Consider the following 20,708-nt stretch of genomic DNA (forward strand, 5'->3'; position numbering starts at 1 on the left):
TTGTAGAGTAACAAGACATTGTGGTCGAGCGGGGAACGGAACCCACAAGGTGCAGGAAGGCAGGGGCCCCCGTGCGTTTAACGGGGCCCCAGGGGCCCAAAAAACAAAGAGTGGAATGTCTCTTCTAACGTGGATGCACGCAAATGATGGATGCTAGATTTATGACTAAGAGGCACTCATTTTATTCGTGCAGGTGAGTCATCAGCCTTCTCTGTTTCTGAGCAGGCTTTAGTGGTCGGATGTAAACCCACGCTGCTTATGGAGCAGGAGCAGCAGCAGCAGTGGGAACGCCAGCATCCGCCTAACAGAAGCTGAAAACGTTGTTTTCACAGCCACTGCTTTCTTGTGGATTGGCTTCGGGTGTATCGACGGCGAAAGACCAACATTCGTAGCTCTTCTTTTGCGCTACTTCACGCAGTGCTTACTTAATTTCTCTGCAGGACGCAGAAAGCAGCTCAACGAGGACTAGCACCAGCAGCTGCAGCCATATCAACTGACGGAGCAGCCAGGGTGCTGGCGACTCTGTGGGGGCCACAGTGCCCTTTCCTGCAGCAGAAGCAGCAGCAGCAGCAACAGCAACAGCAGCAGGATATTCAGTGGCAGACACATCCGGCTTGTAAGCAGGTCCACCTTTGCTCCGTGCCTTCCGGAGGTGTACCTGCTTCCAGACAGCAGCTGCTTGCACATCAGCCGCAACAGCAACAGCGACAGGGGCACCAGCAGAGATGGCTAAAGCAGCTGGAACTGAGTAACCCTGAAGGCGAAGTTTATCTGTTTGGCGGCAACAACCGCCAGCAGCTTCCGCCGAGCAGATACACTACTCCCTGCAGAGCGTGCAGCTCCGTTAGTAACTCCTGACGTACCCCAGCTGCAGCGTAAGCTGTAGGACGAGCAGCAGCAGCAGGAGCGGCAGGAGTGTTGCACTTGCTTGTGGTTTTTCCCAAGATGAAATTTGGGGCGAAGCTGCGCAGCTATGCGGTTCCCGAGTGGCAGCAGCACTATGTAGACTATCAATGTCTCAAGGCTCTTTTGAAGCAGCAAAGGAAAAAGATAGAGACCTCCAACTCCCCAGGATACCTCTCCAAACTGCTGCCTGCCAGTTGGCAGTAGGTGCTGTTGTTCCTGCTGCTACTGCCCCTGCCGCCGTGCCCGCTGCTGCTCTTACTGCTCCTTCTCATGTTTTTTGTTTGTCCTGCTGGTATTAATTGCTGACTGCAGTGGCGCGTGGGTCTCCGTGTCAGCTGCAGCCTGTTGCCGGTCCTGTGGCTTCTGTTGGCGTTGCCTGCTGCAGGTTAACTCCTGAAAAGGGTTCAAGTGGTGGGGACGGCATAGGTGGGTGCAGCTTTCCGTACACCGAGGTGTTTTGTTGTTGGCTGCATGCTTGAGGGATGCCATGCCCGTTCTAGTTCATCTGGCGCGGTGCCCCTGTACTGTTGTTGCGTGGCTCTCCTCGTCTGCTCGCCCTCTGCTCCAGTCTAACTGTCTGCCGTCCTCTATTTCGTCCGCGTATATATACATGTATTGTATAGTGCATTCGTTTGCTTTCTACACAGCATAGTGGAATATTATATATACGTATTGGATACGCTGGTGCGTAGGCTTCTGTATACGTATAGGTATCTGTATGGATGTCTGTATATACATCAGTATATATTCGTGTAGATACACCAGCAGCGCCATGCACAAGAGTACTAGCGGTGCAAATGGATTCTCACCTGTGGCTTTTAGTTTTTGCGAGTTATTCGCAATGAATTGCTGAATAGGTAGCAAACTATCTGGACAGGGAGGTAGATGGCTAAAGGGCTAGAACGCTGGCTATTCGCCTGTCTGCGTGATACAACCATTTAAGCTGTTTTCCCTAGTTGCCGACTGCATCGGCAGGTGGTTGCCGTTGGCCAGCCGCAGCTGCTGTCTGCATGCATGCAGCGGACCCCGAAACCCTCTGCAGTGTACAGAGCAATGCTCGTTTTCTCCTTCTCTCGCCGTTCTTCAGGTCTTCCTCTCTCTGCTGGAGTGAAGGCCCCAGATGCCAGGGCAGTGCTGTTGGCAACTACGCATGCGAAGCCGTCGCAACATCGACACCAGCAGCCAGGTTTTGCTTCTTTCAAGGAGCCACTTCTGCAGAATGAGCGCCAGCCGCAACAGGAGGAGCAGGTGCAGCAGCCACAGCTGGAGGCGGAGCACCGCAGTGTCTCCTCAGGCGCTGCTACAGACGAACAGGCTGAGGGCGCCTCCATGAGAACGGAGACCCTCAGGGCGAAGTGTGTTGCTGCCTTCGGCGCTGCTATTGAAAATGAGAAGACGAAAGTTGCGGCTTTCTTTAGTAGGGGAGGGAAAGCAGCAGTGGCAGCTCCACAACAGCACCAGCTGTACAGACAGTCCAGATGTTCCCGTAAAATACAGCACAACACCCGTTGCCTCTACGGGGTGCCCAGTCGCGCTGCTAAGTTGCAATGAGACACCTGCAGCACCGGCTACTGCATTAGCAGCGGTGGCTGCAGCAAAGGCGGTTTTGGCACTGCAACCCCCGCTGCGCCAGTGCCTCTCACCGCATCCGCAGCAGCCGGGGCCGCAGCACCTCCTGCGTTTTTAACTAATTGCGGATCTGCTGCGTTTGCTCAGGAGAGGAGTTGGGGTTTCTAGAAGACAAGCTGAAGGCGGTGGCGGCGGAGCTAAGGGCCCTCAATGCCGCGCGAAAGCGAAGACAATCGGCAAGAGGGGGGACGTCTGGAGGCGACAATCAGGAAACTCTGACGGAGACCACCTCCTCAGCAATTGCTGTGCCACTTTATCCAGGCAATGCTGCTCCTCCTGCTGCTGACAGCACTGAAGAGAAGGCGCTCAGCAGCCAGGTGTAACTCCAGAAGGCCCTTCCGTCTTCTGTTCCCTCCGGATGCTCATCATCATCCACATCAACAGCCCAACGCACCACGGCTGTCTCTCGTGCTCTGGAGGCTTAGCTGCTGTTTCCTTATCGAACGCCTTTGCTGTTTCCACTTTCTCCGGGGCGTTCGCTGCTGTCTCTCTTCCCCTTGTGTCGTAGCCGCTGTCTTGCTTTACGGTTGTGCCCTCGATGCTGTTTCCTTTTCTAATGTGCCTTACACGTGGTACTGTACTGGCATTGTGCGTATTTGACTTTTGGAATTATGCATATTATATTGGCAAGGGACTGCCTGCCTCCGTCCCCTCGTTATCCTCAGCACATGCTGGCGGCCCTATGCGTTTTTTGGCAGCCTCCTCTGTTGCACGCATGCCTCGGTGCTTATGTCTGCCGGGGGTAATCTGTGGCATGGATTCTCTTGCATGGAGTCTCTTGCATGGGATATCTCTGCAATTGTGGCGGGCGACTCAGGATGCGGCCTATTTGAGGCGCCTCGAGCGGATTTTACTGTTGTTGCTAGACACGCTGGAGAAGCTCGAGGTGTACAGACGGCTCAATCTTCTGGCTTTGTGGAAGGCTTTGAAGAAGAGAGACAAGCAGCTGCAGCTCCCTAAGGGGACAGCAGTGAGAGATTTCGAAAAGATAACCACTTTCTTCAACCAACAAATCCGCATACCCCCAAAGACAAGAGTGCGGCAATCTCCCTTGGCTGTTATCGCGTTGTCTTTGGATATCCTTTAGCATATCCTTGGACGTCGGCCTCTGCGCGCCTTTGCATGTGCTCGTTCGGTGGTTCGTTTAATTTCTTTCTGCTTGTCTGCTTGTCAACTTTGTTTGTCTCGCGTTTGATGTCATGGTTGGCTTCGATTGTTCGCGGAGTTTGGTGATGTTGACACAGTGGGTGTCTCCAGTTTCTGCCCACGGTTGGAGCAAGAGCCGTTTTTTCATGGTCGTGTGTCTGTATTTCTCCGTCTTTGCATGTCTTTGTCTGCCGCTGTTGCTCATATCTGTATTTTCCCTCCATTTTCGCCCATTATGAGTATATTTGGTTTAGCTTTGTGTGTCTCTTTTGCAAGCCTTTTTGTGAATTCTGGTTGTGTGTATGCCTTTTACTTTCTGCTGTGCGTCTATCACCTTGCCCGCTCTTTGGTTGCTGCTCGCCTGCACCTGTCAATGTGTCTCCTAGTCTCCTTTTTGGTTTTTGTTTGCGTGCAGCGGGCCGCAAGGACCCTCTACAGGCGGGTGGCTGGGGAGGACTCGGATTTGTCTTTGGAGGTGTTGCCTCTGCGGACGCATGAGGGCCTAGGAGTGGGTAGAAAACAGCGCTTTTAGACATCATCTGTTTTCACTGCTGCAGGTGCTTTTGCTGTTTCTCTCCCTCTCTCCCGTGTTACTTCGTCTTGGCCTGCTTCGGTTGAAAACCCGTGGAGAAAAGCCACAGAGCAGCACTGTGCCTCCGTTATGCCTGGCGGCTTCTCAGGGAGCGTACTTCCGTCAGGAGGCAAGGGTCTCCTTTCTTGTTGGCTGTCTGGCGGTGCTGGCGCTGCTGACTGCCGCTCTGCTGCTGCTGCCCATGCCACCCGCGACTCCTTTCGATTACGACGGCCTCATGGCAGTCTTTCCTCTCTTCAGGTGAAGGGGAAGAGCCGCTGGCTGTTGCACGCAGACCCACACTTCGTCTGTGTGTCTCTGGGGTTCCCGCTTATAGTCTGTTCCGCCACTTTTTGTCCCCGCCTGCTGGCTTTCCGCACGTGTCTCTGTCTTCAGTAGCTGTTTTCCCCTTTCGTGCCGTCTATTTTTCTTCGCGTCTCGCCAGTGATTGCCCTGCATCTCTAGGGGTCCCTTGACGGGTTACCTATCTAATGCTGTCGTGATCGAAGAGTATATACTGTCTCCCCCTGTCTTTAAGGACCTTCTGCGCCTCTTTCCCCATCCTTTGGGGGCCTCCAATTATGCGCCGCCTATCTACGGAGGTGCTCCCTGTTGTTGCAGGCTGGCGTTTGCCTGGTCTTTCGTCTGGTTCGCCACTGCGTCAGCCATGGCCGTGATGGAGCACTACGGTGTCAACTACCGGTAGGCCCCTGCACACCTGAGGTATACATAAACCACATGTGTGCGTACACTGCCGGTGCGCACGAGCGGCACGAACGCTGGAAGCACTGGGAAGGCACGCGGGGACTTATTAGGGTTTGTACGACTATTGCCTAGAAACGTGCAGCAGCTTTGGATCGGGAACATGACAACACCTCTGATGCATAAAAAAAAAAAGGAGCCTCCCCAAGGTACACAAAGTGCTTCGCCGATTGCTGCATCATCAGCGTATCGAGCTGCAGTGTGTGCGGTGTTTGGCGCTGGACGGCGCTTTGCAGCTTTCTGCTGGACCTGGCGCCCAGGGGACAGGCCTCCAGTGTGTCTTTCTTCTATACAGCTGCTCTTCAATTTGTCTTGACCATCGCCACTTGCGCTCTTTACCTCGTTGACTCCAAACTCCGGCTCCTCGGGCACAGCCAGAAGTGAGGACCCATGTTGCGGCTGCGGCTGCACGTGCCGCAGCTTCTCTGTACAACCTCTCTTGTTGCTCGTTGGCGACACGCATCAACTCCACTGCAGCAACGACTACAGCAACAACAGCAACAGCAGCAGGAATAGAAACGGCTCCTCGGATCATGGCGGGGTACGAAACGGCATGCGTTGTGCTGTGCTCGTTGTGGATGCAGTTATCACCTTTACCCCTTGGGTCTCCTGCTGCTGCAACTGTTGCTGCTTGTGTTTCCCTCCCGCTCCCTTTCTTATAAGGCGAGGCGACAGGTCTTTGGGGCCTTTTTTGCGGTGTTGAAAGCCGGGTGTGCTCGCTGGCTGCACCTACAACACCTTCTAGTAAACTGCATTATGCCCGCAAGTTAAGCTGCCTCAGCTTTCATTGCTGCTGCTGCTGAGGTCCCCAGAGACTTGCTAGCCGCTCAACAGGCGAGGCGTTGCCGTTGCTGCACTGTGGTTGCTACTGCTGCTTTTCTTATAGCGTTTTTGCTGTACGCGACGTGAAGCTCGTTTCCAATATCATAGGGGATGTCCTGACGTCTCTTGCCAAACCCCTCGGGGACCTGCAATATCTCCTTTGCTACTTGAGGTATTCTGCTGTTGCTTCTGCTGTTGCTGCTGCTTTTTGTCTTCTTTCTGCGATTGCGTCTGCTGGTCGCTTGCGCGTGCCCTTCCATCCTGTGCTGCTCGAACACCTAGCATCTTCCTTGTGGTAGAGTACGCAAATAATTTTTTCTGCTGCCGGTGCTGTCTTCGTTGCTGCTGCTGCTGCATGATGGTAGATCCGATCTGTCTGCTGCTGCTTTGGCCTGTTATTTGTCTGTTGTGGTGAGGTGAATCTGAATCGGGCGACGTTGGTGCTGAGTTTCTATAGAGTCTTTGCTGCTGCGCTGTGCTGCTGCTGCAGCAAGGGCATGGACAACAATGGCCCGGCGCAGTGTTACGGTGAGCCCCTTTATGCCCTTCTGCACGCCTGGCCGTCTGTGCGCGACTGTTGGTATCCGCGCAACAGCTTCAGGGGAAGACAAAATGTCTATACATGCTGCATTAGCCGTCCTGCTGCTGCTGCTGTTAGTATTGCTATTGTAGTTGCTGCGGAGTTTGGCATTCGTAGGGGACTCTGTTGTGCGGCCGCTGTTGCTGGGCCTGCCCTTCTACCTCCGACTGTGTCAATGCTTTATCAGGTATCTAAGTGCACTTTAGCACATCTTGTTGCTCAGCACTGAGACTTCTTGGCATACCAAAACCAAATGCTCGTCGACCCGGACGGTCCTGAAACACCGGCACTCAAGGCAAACTAACCTTCGAACTGCAGGAATTGGGTGCTGCATTGACCCTGCAAATCCTCTTAAGACGCATATAAGCGTGCACATCAAGATGTGCACGCTTTTATGCGTCTTAAGAGGATTTGCACCGAATCTATAGATTGTGTATTTATATGGTGTACTTGTTGAAATGACTTTTTATTACCGAGTTTAGCTGTTGTTAGCGGCACGGCGACACTGTTCCCCATACCTGCATGCTGGGCTGTATCGACACATCTCTTGCACCCTGGCTAACGTTACGGGTATGCGCAGGTTCAGATTGTCAGAGCCTGGAGCTGGGCTCATTCACGTGATGAACATGGCCAAATACGCATGCGGCATTCTAGTTCTCATTACAACCAACGTCCCTTGGTAAACAAGTTCCACACACGTTGCATGCGTGCAAGCACGCACGCATGCATGCGTGCATCCGATTTGTTTGCGTGCTAGGGGTGTTGGCGTTTGTCCTGAAGGTTGCCAGCAGGCAGGCTTTCTGATGCAGTGGTTGTGCGTATTAAGTGTTGTGCCTAAATACCATCTTTTGTCTGTTCCTTCCTGGGGTACTTTGCACATTTGAAAACAGCTACTAAAAGTGCGTGTATGCATGCATATGTGTTAAGTGCATATGTATGTCCATTTATACACGTGTATAGGAATATATATCTGTACGATGTTATGCCAACATGTGTACTTCTGCAGGCACATACATTACATTTGCATGAGAATATGTACATCAATAAATGTGCAATGCATACGTACGCGTGGGCATTTGTGTCTCTGCAGTATGCGTTCATGGTGACTCTCATGCGCTTATACTTGTGTACGTATGTAGTATGTGATAATAGATACATATGCTTACATCGGCATTTGCATACAATGTACGTATGCTCTCATATATGTGAGTGTCCCTGTGGTTTAGGTTGGATTTGGGGGTTAGCGTGTACGCGATGTGCCTGTTGTGGGTTTTCTCGTATTGTCTGGGGTCACTCTTCATGCTGTACTGGGACGTGCGGGTGGACTGGGGCTTATTGCCGACTCCGGATCGCTTCATTCGGTACGTTCCGGGCAGCAGCAGTTGGGGAGTAACTTAAAATGTAACAATTTCCCGAATGTGTAATGACAGTAACCTACACAAAATGCTGAACTTCACCTTCAAGTGTAACACTGAACGCACGACCCGCATGAGTTTAGTATTAGCAGTAGCAGCAGCACGACAGCAGTGGTGGCACCAGTGGCAGCACCATAACTGATTTGTGGGACTGCACAGCGCAGTCCTGTTGAAATCCCCGAGACACATACGGAAGTACAGTTGAAGGGCCTTCAGATGTTGCATCGGCTTCAGAGCGGCACTGCAGAGCCAGAGCCCGTGGCTGCCTCTTTTGAAAGAGGGGAATGAGAAGGGGGAAGAAAAGATTCCGTTTTTGTGGGAGCTGCTGCTTCTGCTTGGTGCTGCATGCAGCATGCAAGGTCGGCTGATGTACCCAACGTGGCTGTACGGTGCGATAGCAGTGACGAACGCAGTGAGTTTGGCGTCTCTCTTCGAAGCATTTGGCATATAACTAAGATTGATTAAGAAGTGCCCCTTATTCTATTGACACCGCTGCAACACCGAACAAGCAGGCACGCGGGAATTTCACGATGCAAACTGCTTTTGAGGGTTGGCTAAGGCCGAAGCTGCAGACAGTACAGGCGGACACAATAACAAATATGCCATGGTGTATTGCAAGTGCCTCCTGCACTGTCTTCTGTTCTGCGTAGATGGGTCGCCTCACTTGGGCGATGACTCTGATGCCGATTTCCCTTGTGGGCAACAAGGTAAGCTGGGCTACGCATAACGCTCTAATCCAATTCCACAAAGAGCAACAGGGATAACGGCAGTACCAGCAGCTGCACCAGCAGTATCAGTGGCAGCAGCGGCAGCAGTTGCAGTAGTAGCGAAAGCAGCCATATTGGGTTAGTGGCCGCTTTTACCCTTTCTGGCCGGCGTTGAATAAGCGGACATTGTGTTTGGTGTGTTCTATGCAGTCGCTAAGCGGCAATTTGGTGTTGTTGTTCATATCTGTCGTTGAAATCATGAGACGCGGGGCGGTGAGGAACTTGGCACTTGCCTTGTTGTGCAGCTGCTTCGCACCTACATGGATCCCTTTTCTCTCTGTCGTATTTTCCCCCCCGCTGGCGTGCTGGCCTCGTAAAGGCATAAACATTAGACAAGTGTGTGTTGCTGCAGTGGGCCGTGCTTCGACTGGAGAACGAGCATGTCAACAACTCTTCGCGATTCCGAGCCATCTTATGGGTGCGGCGACAGTCTCTTCCATGCGGCTTGGGACTGTGGAAGCTGCTGTTCTTCGTGCCAGGCTCACCGTTACTCGTTAGAATCTGTTTGTGTGTTGTCCATGGGTGTCTGTATGCGCTCCCCAAGGAACGGTGTGCAAGCACTTCTGCATGCAACAGTCTTATTGGTACGGTTGTGGCAGTGCAGGGTTATGTCACAGTGTCTGTCGCTTTTTGCTGTTGCTACGGACCCTCCAGGTGCCGCCGCTGCATCAGACGCGCCTCGAAGTGCTTGAAGGTGACCCGCTAATTCACACAAGTACTCCTGTGACCGTCTCCGGCACCCATGCGACCCCCTCCTACAGGGCCCCGCCCGCAGGAGACAGTGGCAAACAGTCGCCGTAATAAGGACCACATCGTGGCGAAAATTCTAACCCACGGCACCGTTCTTTATCCGTAGGGGCGTGCAGCCTCAAACAGAGCTGAACGTATCAATGATGATACTGCAAATACATGCAGCGCTTTCGCATGGCCCTGGTCCTGGTGCATGCACCACTCGCACGCCACCCGAGCCGATTCATGTACTACGCCTCCTTCCACTGTGCATGCGCGGGCCCCTGAAGAACCCGAAAGGGATTGCTGTATGCTTGTGCGTGCATGCATGTAAACACTCTCACATACACGCATCTGAATCCTTCTCGCACTTGCGTGTGTCTAAGTTTGCGCTATACATATCGCCAAACGAGCACATGAATTCGTCCCTATGTACTGATGCATATATACTTCAGTATATCAAATGCATTACTGTATATAAGTGCATTTGGTATACTGATGAGAATATACACATGTGCATATTACATACATACATTTCTGTTGTGTTGTTTTGCACGAGTGAGCGTCGGCTCCAAGCAGATATTCGCAGAACCCGAGTGTGTTTAGAATACGTAGGGCTGATATGTTCGTGCATGGATGCGTGCGTGCGCATGCATATGCGCATGGGTGTATATACGCATCGTACGGGTGGATGCATGCGTGTGAGTTCGCGTTGGTGGACTCGCAGGTGTGGGTACCCTGGATTTGGGCCCCCTAGCGTCATCCCCTGCAGGGCATTCACTGATGCCCCCCGGGGAGTATCTGCTTAATGGTGTGCGAATAATATACATGACGCATAACATATAAAATGTGCATTCATCCATTTTAAAGAATGATGTATCCAACATATTACTGAAAGGGTGTGGGGCCATCGCAGCAGCAATGCGCTGTACGTCCTGCAGCTGTAATACTGCTGTGCTGGTTGTGCTCTATATATATCCCTTTGGTCTCTGCACTGTGATTTGCGGCTGCCACCCTGCCAGCGCTGAGCCTTGGGGGACAGTTGAGCGGCCACAGCTCAAGGCCTTCGGGGCTGTCTTGTCGCATGCAGGTGCCTTATCGTATGGGGACTCACCGGCATCCTGAGGTCTCTCTCCTTGCGTTTGTTTTTGTTCGGCCAAGTGTTGTTGGCACGCGATGCAGAAGCGTGTGACCACACACATCACTCTGCATCCATGCATGCACACTACACAGAAATAGTCTTTACAATGCGGTGTACTGCCTTCGGTTTAGTTTGGCGCCAGCAGCTACGAGAACCAAGCCAAGAGGGGCAATCGACAAAAGAGCGGCTGCGGCAGAAGTTCCAGCAGGAGGCAAACAGGCCTGTGCTGCGCTGCTGTAGTACGTGCCGCTTGTTTGCTCCTACGCCGTCTTTGTCTTCCGCATGCATTTCAATGAGAACCGCAGCACGGAGTATTCCTCCTTGTGTTCTAGCTACTGTACATTTGTACCAAAATTATAGTTGCCATCACCTCGATACAGCCATAAAAGGCATACACGTGCAAGTTCCTCAGTGGCCTATACGGTTAGTGCGCATCATTAGCATGGTGGTTTTCGTACACCCTCTGGAGCAGAGTAGCAGCAAATGGACTACTGCTATTGGGAAGCGGAGCTCAGCTGAAGGCATCCTACCTACTCACGAGAACAATAAAGCAGTTGTTCTTCTGCAGAACAGCACTTGCGTATTGTCGACCTGTATAGGAGACCGGAAGGGAGAAGTGGATTCCAAGTATACAGCTGCTTTTAACAGTGCAACCACTTGCTATGCGTGCTTCTGGTCAAGGCATGCAGTGGTTAGCAGAATCTGGTGTCTTCGGGGTACCTGTTAAGCACGTAGGAGGAGAGACAGTCTGTCGTCCGAGTTGGGGGAGCACGCTGATATATTTTTTTTGTTAAGTTTGCTGGTGAGGGCTGAGGAAGTCTAACAACTATCCACGGTTGCAGTTGATGAATGAACAGGCGAGAGACTGGGTCTTTTTGCAACCTCCAGCCGCACTCATGGTGAAACTGCAGCAACACATGGATTGCTGCAGCTATGGATGGACTGTCCCATTGTCTGCGCAGATTCACTCGTCTCTACCACTGTGTTCAGGTAGTCCTTAGCTAAAAGGTTAGTTAGTCGAGGTGGCCAGTTGCTGTTGGATGTTTCTTGTATCTAACAGACTGCTCGACTCCACTGCACAAGCATGCATGAAACAATACATTTGAGTAGAACCTAGTGGTGTATATGCTCCGAGCTCTGCGTGCACGTGGGAACTTGAATGCATAATCAGCGTTTTAATCAATTTTCCGAACGCGCGAAGGACGAGGTACCAGAAAACCTTCGCAGTAGCACAGAAGGATAGCCCTCTTCCTATTTTCGACATTGTATTAATACTAATTCCATATATTTAAATAATTGGTCTGTATGTGCGAGGAACAAGGTGGCTCGTCCGCACGTGACACCCCAGACCGGACCGGAAGTACCACAACATGGAGAACAGCAACGCGAACTGAACCAACCATTCCACATTAGAATCCTCGTGGTTGATTACACGAACAATTTTACTTCATTTCCAATGGTGGTGAAAAGGAATAAGGATTCAGAGGAGAAATAAGCTGCGAGGTCTGAAACTGGTCTGCCCATCGGTATGCATCACCGGGGCTGCGTTGAGCAGCCGGAGTGTCTGTGGTTCCTTTTCTCTCGTCTCCGGCACTTCGATTGTTTCTTCTAGTGAATATTATTAGCGTGTTAGTGTTCTTAATGGTACTTTTACATTTTGGGGGGAACTGAATCAGCGTTTTGTTTCAATTTGGAACCGAGTTGGTGGGTGTGCCCTGGCCAACTGGCGGCTGCTGTGCGGCGCAGTGACCGCCGTGCAGGAGAAGTGTAGTGGTAGTGCACAAAGCGAAGGTCAGCTGAACACTACAAGAAGCCTACGGAGTAGGAGGAGCAACGGGAGTTAAAGAGCGTATTATCTCCTCTCTGTCTGCAAGGCAGTAATAAAGCCCCAAACGGGGGTCGATTATTTGTGTCATTGGGACAACACAAACCCCGTTTGGACTCCCGAAGGCTCATCGGCAGTAACGCGGCATCCTGTGTCTCGCTCATACTCCTACGGTAGCTCCAACGTCTCTCTTCTGGCCTTATCTGTAGTTCCAACCGACACCACAATGGCCGATATCCACTCGGAGTCGGATGACGAGTGCATCTGCATGGGTTCCGATGAGGCCCGCCGGTCCCGAGGACCTAAGCAAGGGGTCTTGTTCTTGGAGCCATCCCTGATGCCGTCTCCAGCTATATTTGAGCAGAAGTACATATGCAGCAGAACACAAGATAATGCAGGCGACACGGAATTGGTTGGATTCAACAACAGTCTCCGCCCCGTGTCCAGTTCATCTGCTGCGGCCGGCAATATAGGAGGCTGCGGCTCACCTGCTGCTGCTGCCAAGCGCCGTGCCTTAGAGAACCTCGAGCGTCAGCGGGCTCAGCAGACAGAAGGCCAAAACATTCTTAGCTCCCCCAAGATCTGCGGGCAGCCGAAGTGAGTTGTGGTTGGTTTCGGGCCTCTTGAGGGCCTGTGTTTCTGCTGCATCTATGACGCTGTGTGCATTCATGAGCTGGGAAGCTGCAGTTGGCGTTGAATGACGAAAATCACTGGGGGGAGGAATGAGGAATTTCCTTGCGTTTGGGGGCCAGCAGCAGCAGTAAACCCTCTGCAGGCCTGGTTGTCGCGCCTGTGTTTGCCATTGCAGACGGCAGGACTCCCGAGCTCTGCAGAAGACCACCTGTATCTTGAGACCTGAAGAGAAAGTCCTGGACGTGCGCCGTCTTGACTTTGGCCAGCAACTCCCAATCAGAGCTCGAGGACGGCCAGCAGCAGCAGGCCGCGACGCGTCACGAGGCCAACTTCCGCCTGTTGGCGACGAGGCCCTCTGGGGTGGAGCGTTTAAGGAGGCGCCTGCATGGCTGCCTTTGCCAGGTGGATGTTTAGGCTTTTGGCCCCGGACATTAAGCATTACTTGCTAAAAGCTGGACTGCGTCGGATGTGAGGGTGACACCATCGACAGAATCGAGAGACGGTAGTTTTTCATCAGACGCTGCTGGTTGTCCTTTTCTCTGAACTGAACAGATACATCGGTGAACGCCCAGGGGCAGAAGGTAGAGTGGCTCAGGCATGCGCTTTACGGTGTGGGGACGTTCCTGGACGTTGAGCGGTGAGCCTTCTTAGGCAGGTGATTGGGTTCGATCCTCTCTGCCTCAAATTTCATGGCGGCTGCTGGTGCTTGTTGAGGCTGCAAAATCTGCTGCAGCATCAGCTGCAGCTCTTGCTGCAGCTGATGTAGCACGCATGATTCAGAGCCATCATTAATCAGCAGCAGCCCTTTGCTGCTCGGCCGAGCTGCTTCGCTGCTGCCCATTTGTCTGCAGAGCTCACGAGTACGTTGAGTGCGTCAAGGCTTTGGGGCGACAGCGACGTTTGAAGGCATACGGGCGGCACGAGGATTTGCGAGAGAAGTTTCAAAGGAGGCCCGATGGTACGTTTTGCTGCTGTTGCTGATCCATCAACGTCCTACCCCCAAACGTGTTTACTGCCGCCTACCGTCTGACTATACCTGTTCTCATCGGGACCCTGTCTTGCGTTAGCGTACCTTAAGAGGAGCTCGACTAATTATTGCAGTTCCGTTGCCTTGTGGGGGTGTGGGGTACGGGGGGGCCAGAATGGAGATTCTGGTGTAAAGGCGTTGGGGGCAAACACTTCGTGACGAAACGCGTGAAACTGCCGAAGTTCAGCAGGGAGTCGGACTTCATCGGGCTCGTGTATCCTTACCCCCGTGGTCAGGTAAGCAAACAGTTGCGTTGCTTGATCAAGCGTTAAGAACCTGTCCTTTTTGCCATCGGTACTTTCTTTTGTGGCTGCTCCCAAGCGTCCGTGCATCCATGCTGCTGTTCCGAGGGGATCCCTATTTGTGCCTGGTGGGGGTGCCTTCGCAGCTAAAGCCGGAAGACATCCTGCTGCCACGGGAGTCCTTGACAGGAGTCTTTGGTCACGTAAAAGACTTGAGGGGACTGCTGGCGCAGGAAGGGCTGAAACCAACGAGCCAGTGTACCGCCAAAGTGATCGTTTCCCTGAAGGAGCAGGTGCGCGCGTGTCTTCCTGACACTGCAGGGAGCTCCCGAGTTTTGCACTGCACATTAGCAGCACCAGTCTTTAAATGCCCACCACTCTTTCCCAGCTAGTGCCGCTTCTGTGGGAGGCGGGTGAAAGCCGACGCAGCACGAGCGTACCCGAGTGGCAACGCTTCCCGGGGGCTAATGTAGACAGAGGGGACGCGTTTGCAACGGAAACGGGCAGGCCATTCAGGATTATGTCGGGGGTTTTGTGCTTTGCGGTGGGGTTATTCCGTCTCTCAGATCATTCGATGTATGGAGGGAAGACAGAACTTCATTGCTGTTGAGAAGTGTAGTCCAACGCACACTGTGCAGCTGGCGGAGGAGGAACATCGAGAGCGGGTGGGACTCGCAGGCCAGGGGGCCCCACAGCACTTCAGAGCTGTTGCTTCTCTAGGCGAATATGACGCCCTGCCTGTGGCTACCATATTGGGGCCTCCGTATGGGGGAGTCTTGCGCCCTGCAGGAGAGCTAGCCCTGATGCAGGTGGGTGTACAGGGCAGCCATTGGCGGTCTAGGGAAGGGCTGTTCTCATTGCCTTACACAACACGCCTACTGTCACGCCGTACCCACGGTACACTGTACAGATACATCAGAGGAAGGAAAAGAAAACACCCTGCAGCTACGCTGAACGTCGATGGTGTATTTTGAGGTTTGCTTTATTCGCCGTCGTGTTATGGAGGGTGGCGTTTTACAGTCTAAGTTAAGTGTAAGTACTGTGTATTTTCATATGAGAGGGCACTCAACAATCCTCCACCCTTTTGCCCATCTCGCAGATCATTCACGACCAAATGAGAAATATTCAGGGGCCTCCGCGGCAGTGTTATGCATTCCGTATCGACAATCTGGGTTGCATCGGCGAGTGGGAGGCGCAGGAAGACAGGGCAGAAGGTATGCTTGTAAGCATACACTCAGCCCATTATGTTTAGAAAACATCAACAATCCTTCGACATATCTGTTAGATTGGGAGAGGGTCACCAGCGGATGTCAGATTATACGTCGCTAGTTATTCAGTGTGCCGATCCAGCGCATTTGGGTGTCACAGTTACCGCCTTGTGGGTTTTGGAAAAGCCACAAGGAGTTGGTAGGATCTAGGGGAACGATGCCGGCTGACCAGTAGTCTGTTCCGAGCACAGAGCACCACCATGCATAGTATTTTTCACGATTGGGGTGTGGGTCTGCTCAGTGGCTTACGGTTAGCCGCTCTCAGTACCCGTACCTTGAATTCAGGGTGTATCGAGACTGCGGAAGTGTACAGTGTGCTTAAAGGGTTCCTGATGTGCCCATTTGGTACAGCAGGAGGAGAAACATTCTATTGAAACATCAAGTGTGTGCTATTCTTTCGCCGCAGCAAGAAGAGGCTTGGAAACCGATATTGATTCGGAAGACCCGGAGAATTCCATCTCCGGAGACGGACTTGAAGAGGCTTGGGATGTGAGGCGACGGGCGGATTGGGTTGTTTAGCTGTTTATTGTTGTGTGCAGCAGATTGCGTCTCTCCGGCATCCGCTTCTAACTGTTCTTTTCAGTGTTCTAGTGGCCACCACCTTGGCCCGTCCTAACTGCAGGGTACAGGCATTCTGTATACTCAGATGTTTGTGCCATAGTCTTTCTTTGCTGCTGCTGTGCCCACCTCCCTCTGCTCCCGCACCGTCCGCACGGCATGTTCTCTGCAATATGCAGGGGGGAACCAAGCCGCTCGCCAGCCTCGACGAAATCCACAACTATGTCCAGAGGACAATGAACAAACTAGCATCGTGTAGAACCTTCGAAGAAGCCACGCAAATAGGTAGTTTCTTTGTACTCAACAATTTCTGTTACTCCCTTGACACTTTGAAGCTGCAGCGCTGGACTGCATTCAGTGGGTCCTGCTGGTGTGGAACTTTGCAGCTCCTGTCACTCGCAACGCGAGACATGGGGGCGAGTTTGCCTGCAAACTGGGATGGTCAGTGGGCCCACCGCACGTGCTTCATGCTGCTAGGGCTTGGGGGTTTTCGTTGTATAGGAGGAAGTGGATGAACGTGGGTTGGCTGTGTGACAGAAAGGGACTTTTGCATGAACGACCCTGACATCCGCATGGATGGAGGCAGCAGTTCGGAGCCTGATTACCCCGAATTGGACGCGATGGACTACCGGAGTGAATACTCTATGATGAACGATGCCCACGGCTCGTCCAACGTAAGACCTTCCCTGGAGTGGCTGCAGCACTGCCCTCTAAGGCCTCCAGAAGAGCCGAAAGCACAGAGAGGCTATCTTGCCCTCGCGGCCGGTATACAAGTTGTCAAATCCTTTTGTCGGTTGCTGTTTGGAAGCTTCGGTAGGGGGATTCGCTTCGGTGTACACATGCCCATGGGGAAATGTTTTGATGCTTTTTTGTACACTTTGGAAGTCCCTCTCGATTATCTGTGTGGCTTCGGTTGAAGGCAGTGCTGCTGCGTTTGCTACTGTACGACCGTTCTGGTGCTGCATTTGTTCGGTTGACCCTTGGCCGTAGGTAGGCGACGTCAACAATTGCCACACGCTTATGGTGATCATTGCTGGCCTCCCCTTTTTCTTTCCCGTAACAAACCGGCCTGTGCGGAACGGTGAAGAACTTCTGCTGTCTTATGGCCCTCACTACTGGACGGTACGGTGGCACTGGTCTCGTGGCTATACCGTCTCACTGGCCATCATTTTGGGCTTCTGTTTAGTCGGGGGGAGGCTGTTTGCTCATAGGGAGATAGCCGTCAGGGAAGCATTTTAGTCGTTAGTTTATCACGAGAAGTGTGGCCGCGGCTGTGAAAGATAGTCCTCTTTGTGTCCACTCGGTTGAGTGAGGGTTTTTAATCTGCCACTAGCTGTAGAGCCTCCCTGCCTGTACTGTGGAGGCCTGTCTGGGTGAGCCTGCTGATGGAAGGGGCAACAACTCGCCATGCCGTGAATGCGCTGCAGGGAAATCAATCTCTTGAGTCGTTTCTGTCCGCCACCTTCCTGCAGATGAAGGCGATGCTGAATTTGTCCTTTCAGAATAAACGAGACGAAATCGGAAGAGCGGAAGATGTCAGAGACGGCACAGTGCGCCTCGATAAGTCTCTGGTGAGGAACTGGAAAACTTGCATTCAGTGCACTGCCGCTCACTGCCTCAACCGGAAGCTCAAAACCCTACACCCTAGACCTGTTGCCACTGCCCCACCGAGGAATTCGGGTTGTGCATCCTTGGTGATGACTGAAGATAATAACTAGAGAGTTTAATACGGCTTGTACTAGGGCGGATTAGCACCCCGCAGGATAGGGTTGCCTTACGTGCCGGCCAGGGCTGGATCCTTTCAAGTGCTTCTTTTCTTTGTGGACCTTCAGGCCGACGAACGAGCTGCGGCTGACGTTGTCGAGCTGCTTGAGCGGCTGCACTTGTGCGAGGGTTTGACGGAGCAGCGGACTAGGGCTAGGGAATGGGTAGTTGAGCTCAGAGACCGGCTGCACCAGGAAGGCAGGGGACAGGCAGTGCTAGGGGCTCTAGACAAAACTGTGAAGTCCCTTTCTCGAGGGTAGGAGACTTGCTGCAGCTGCCATGCACCTATGCAACTATGCAGATATTCTTATCTAGACGAGATGTATCCTAGAAGCATTTGCAGATTTTAGCAGGGAGTTTGCTCGGGTTGAGGGGCCTCTGCCTTCTCACTGTCGGGCTCTTGAGTGTTTGTACCCGTTCGATGTTCGGTGTGCACACTTGCCAGAGACGACTTGTCGGAAACCTTTGCGAGGCTGAAAGCTACAACAGAGCGTCTCTCCATGGACTACAAGAGACGCACTCTCGAGCTACAGGAGCAGGTTAGCGTCACTAGGATTTAGGCAGAGCAGCCAGATACGCGTGGGGGTACAGTTCTAGGGGATTCGTCACAATGCATACAGCTGCTGCTACTGCTGCTGCTGCTGGGTCCTGCTCGTCCTTCTGGGCCTACAGGTCAAGCGCTCTGAGGATGCTCGGAGGCAGGCCGAGGACCGGAACGCTCAACTGCAGCGACACATAATGGCCCTAAACACCAGCTCCCAGCAGCAGGCTTCGCGTATGGCGAGAATGGAGATCGAACTGCGACGCATGCATGCAGTTTCCTTGAGGCACTTCGTGGAGAAAGAAAGAGTAGTCTCTGGGAGGAGCCTTCAGTATGCCTTTAAATTACAGCAGATAGCCGAGGTGTGGTGTTTGTTTTTCCGCAAAGAGAGTCCGGTGCCGTTTGGCCTAGGTACCTGACGTTGCTTGCGTTTTGCGGTTCTTCACTCTACAGAAGCGACGACTGCCCCTACGCTAGGGTCACGGAGCTCCTAGGGATCCAGGGCCTCCCTGTGCATGCTACTGGTACGAGTAAACCCTCTACTACCAGTTAGCGGAACGTTGGGATTTAAGGAGGCCTTCAGAGGGACTTGTCGAACGTGTTAGGAGGCCTCCTCTGCTAGTATGTTTCCGCGGAGTAGGGGTCCGATGAGAGGGGATATTTTAAGTTCTTGTCCGCTCAGGTGGCGACTTTCAGCGGCATGAAGAAGTCTGCAAAGCGAGGCGTTTCCTCTTGAAAATGGATCTTCTGGAACGCCACACCAGCAAATGCGGGTGAATATGCAATCCCTCCACGTAGGTAGCTCTTCGCTCTTGTGCTCCACTATGAGAAATTCCCCGCGGTGGTTGCTGTAGTGTATGTCTTTCAGGCAGTGCGGGTTGCCGTATGTCAAGGGGCCCCTCGCACCACATGGAGAGCAGCAGCACTTCTGGCATTGCCGCGCCGAAAGCCATGACGTTGCTGAACTCGTTGAGGAAGTATGTAGGAACGTTAGGTGTATGGCGCTGCAGAGCCCAGACCACACAGGACACCCACATTTAGGCGGTAGACAGTGGCCCCGTGCCCGTTAACGACAGCTGGGACTAACGAATACCTCTGCAACTGTCCAGCTGTCCCCTCGCGCCGTTTTTGCGTCTTGAGACACCGTCGGAGATGCATAGAACTCGCTCATTGTGCGGGAATTCCGTCGCTTTGCCGCCCTGGCGTGTTGTAGGGCAGGCTTGGACGGTTAAGGAAGACTGGGCAGGCGTAGGGCGGTTGTTGTAATTGCTGCATGCGCTGTAGGGAGAGATGTTGGCTCAAGGACAGGGGTTTTTGCTGCAGAAGTGCCTAAACCTGTTGTCGAGGGACTCGGAAGTATGCTGGTTTTTATTTGAACTGCTATGCTGCCTGGCGAGAACGTTCGCGAGGCTGCAGCCGAAGAACTATGCACGCCGCTGGCAGTGGAGTGTTTGTTGGGACGACAGAGAGAGCAGAGTGTCCCTTCCCAGACGGACTGAACAATCTCCAGCAGGGCAGCAGCAGAAGGAGCGGACGACATCACACGAGCAGAGCAAGCAATGCCTGGCCATTAAAGAGGACGAAATTGAAGCCGGCGAGTTGCGTCCCTCCGAACTATCAAGCGGCGCGACTGTGGAGAGGGAGTTGCATGTGATGGCCGTCGGTAGTTCGCTGAGTCCATTTGAAGCTCGCCTGGATAAGAACACGAAGGGGGACGACTACTCTGGAGCACCCAGAGCTGAACGCTGCAGCCATCTGGCAGATGCAGGTGGGCAAAGCACTAGACTGCCGTGGAGGCAAGACGAGCCTGGCGAGGACACTGGGATCAGGGGCACTTCGTCGTCAGCCCCAGGGAACAGGTGCAGCCACCTTTGCGAAGGGGGTGAAGCTAAAGATCCGAACGCCTATGACCCACCTTGGGGGAGACGTGTCTGCGTCTGTGGGGGAAGTGGCACCTGGGAGCGGGCAGCCAAACGGTTTCGCTGTGGGAGGCCTGCAACCAATGGAGGCTGCGGTGCCCCCACGCAAACAGAGCCAGAAGGAGTCGACGTTGCCGTTAAGGCCGAGGCCGCCATCGACTTGGACTCGATGATTCTTGATGACTTTGAAGACGATGCGGTGGCAGCGAACACGGAGTAAGCCGCTGCTCTTAAGGTGGCTGTGAGTAGCAGAGAGTCTTCCATGAAAGCAGCCATATCACTGAGGAAATAGTGACATTTTGCCCGCGTAGTTGTAGGGGAGAAACATGCAAATTCATCATGTGTACACAACTGGAGGCCAGCCTTTGCTAAACCATTCGCCCTCGGTGGGGTGCGTTATGCTTGCTATCTGGATTCCTACATTCTCTCTCTCTCTCTCTCTCTCTCTCTCTATATATATATA

General features: G+C 53.0%; 2 protein-coding genes across 2 annotated transcripts; both read left to right on the forward strand.

Moving 5' to 3' along the window:
* Window positions 1-945: 945 nt before the first annotated feature.
* Window positions 946-9,399, forward strand: EMWEY_00023960 (SPX domain-containing protein, putative; the record flags this gene model as incomplete). Its single annotated transcript, XM_013480862.1, has 20 exons — window positions 946-1,106; window positions 1,292-1,332; window positions 1,994-2,323; window positions 2,623-2,852; window positions 3,353-3,571; window positions 4,097-4,189; window positions 4,362-4,513; window positions 4,718-4,954; window positions 5,251-5,394; window positions 5,599-5,724; window positions 5,901-6,008; window positions 6,327-6,364; window positions 6,534-6,603; window positions 6,997-7,095; window positions 7,643-7,777; window positions 8,183-8,243; window positions 8,482-8,538; window positions 8,749-8,811; window positions 8,951-9,016; window positions 9,253-9,399. The coding sequence occupies 20 exons, from the start codon at window positions 946-948 to the stop codon at window positions 9,397-9,399; spliced, it is 2,577 nt and encodes an 858-aa protein (XP_013336316.1).
* A 3,120-nt stretch (window positions 9,400-12,519) lies between these two features.
* EMWEY_00023970 (hypothetical protein, conserved) lies at window positions 12,520-20,465 on the forward strand (the record flags this gene model as incomplete). Its single annotated transcript, XM_013480863.1, has 19 exons — window positions 12,520-12,890; window positions 13,102-13,328; window positions 13,479-13,563; window positions 13,778-13,884; window positions 14,089-14,189; window positions 14,342-14,488; window positions 14,762-15,004; window positions 15,295-15,409; window positions 15,870-15,952; window positions 16,201-16,462; window positions 16,559-16,695; window positions 17,012-17,143; window positions 17,494-17,592; window positions 17,854-18,041; window positions 18,231-18,324; window positions 18,458-18,657; window positions 18,780-18,850; window positions 19,195-19,307; window positions 19,611-20,465. The coding sequence occupies 19 exons, from the start codon at window positions 12,520-12,522 to the stop codon at window positions 20,463-20,465; spliced, it is 3,630 nt and encodes a 1,209-aa protein (XP_013336317.1).
* Window positions 20,466-20,708: the final 243 nt, after the last annotated feature.

Source organism: Eimeria maxima, genomic scaffold (assembly GCF_000499605.1).
Source record: "Eimeria maxima Weybridge genomic scaffold, Emw_scaff243, whole genome shotgun sequence".
Classification (NCBI taxonomy): domain Eukaryota; phylum Apicomplexa; class Conoidasida; order Eucoccidiorida; family Eimeriidae; genus Eimeria; species Eimeria maxima.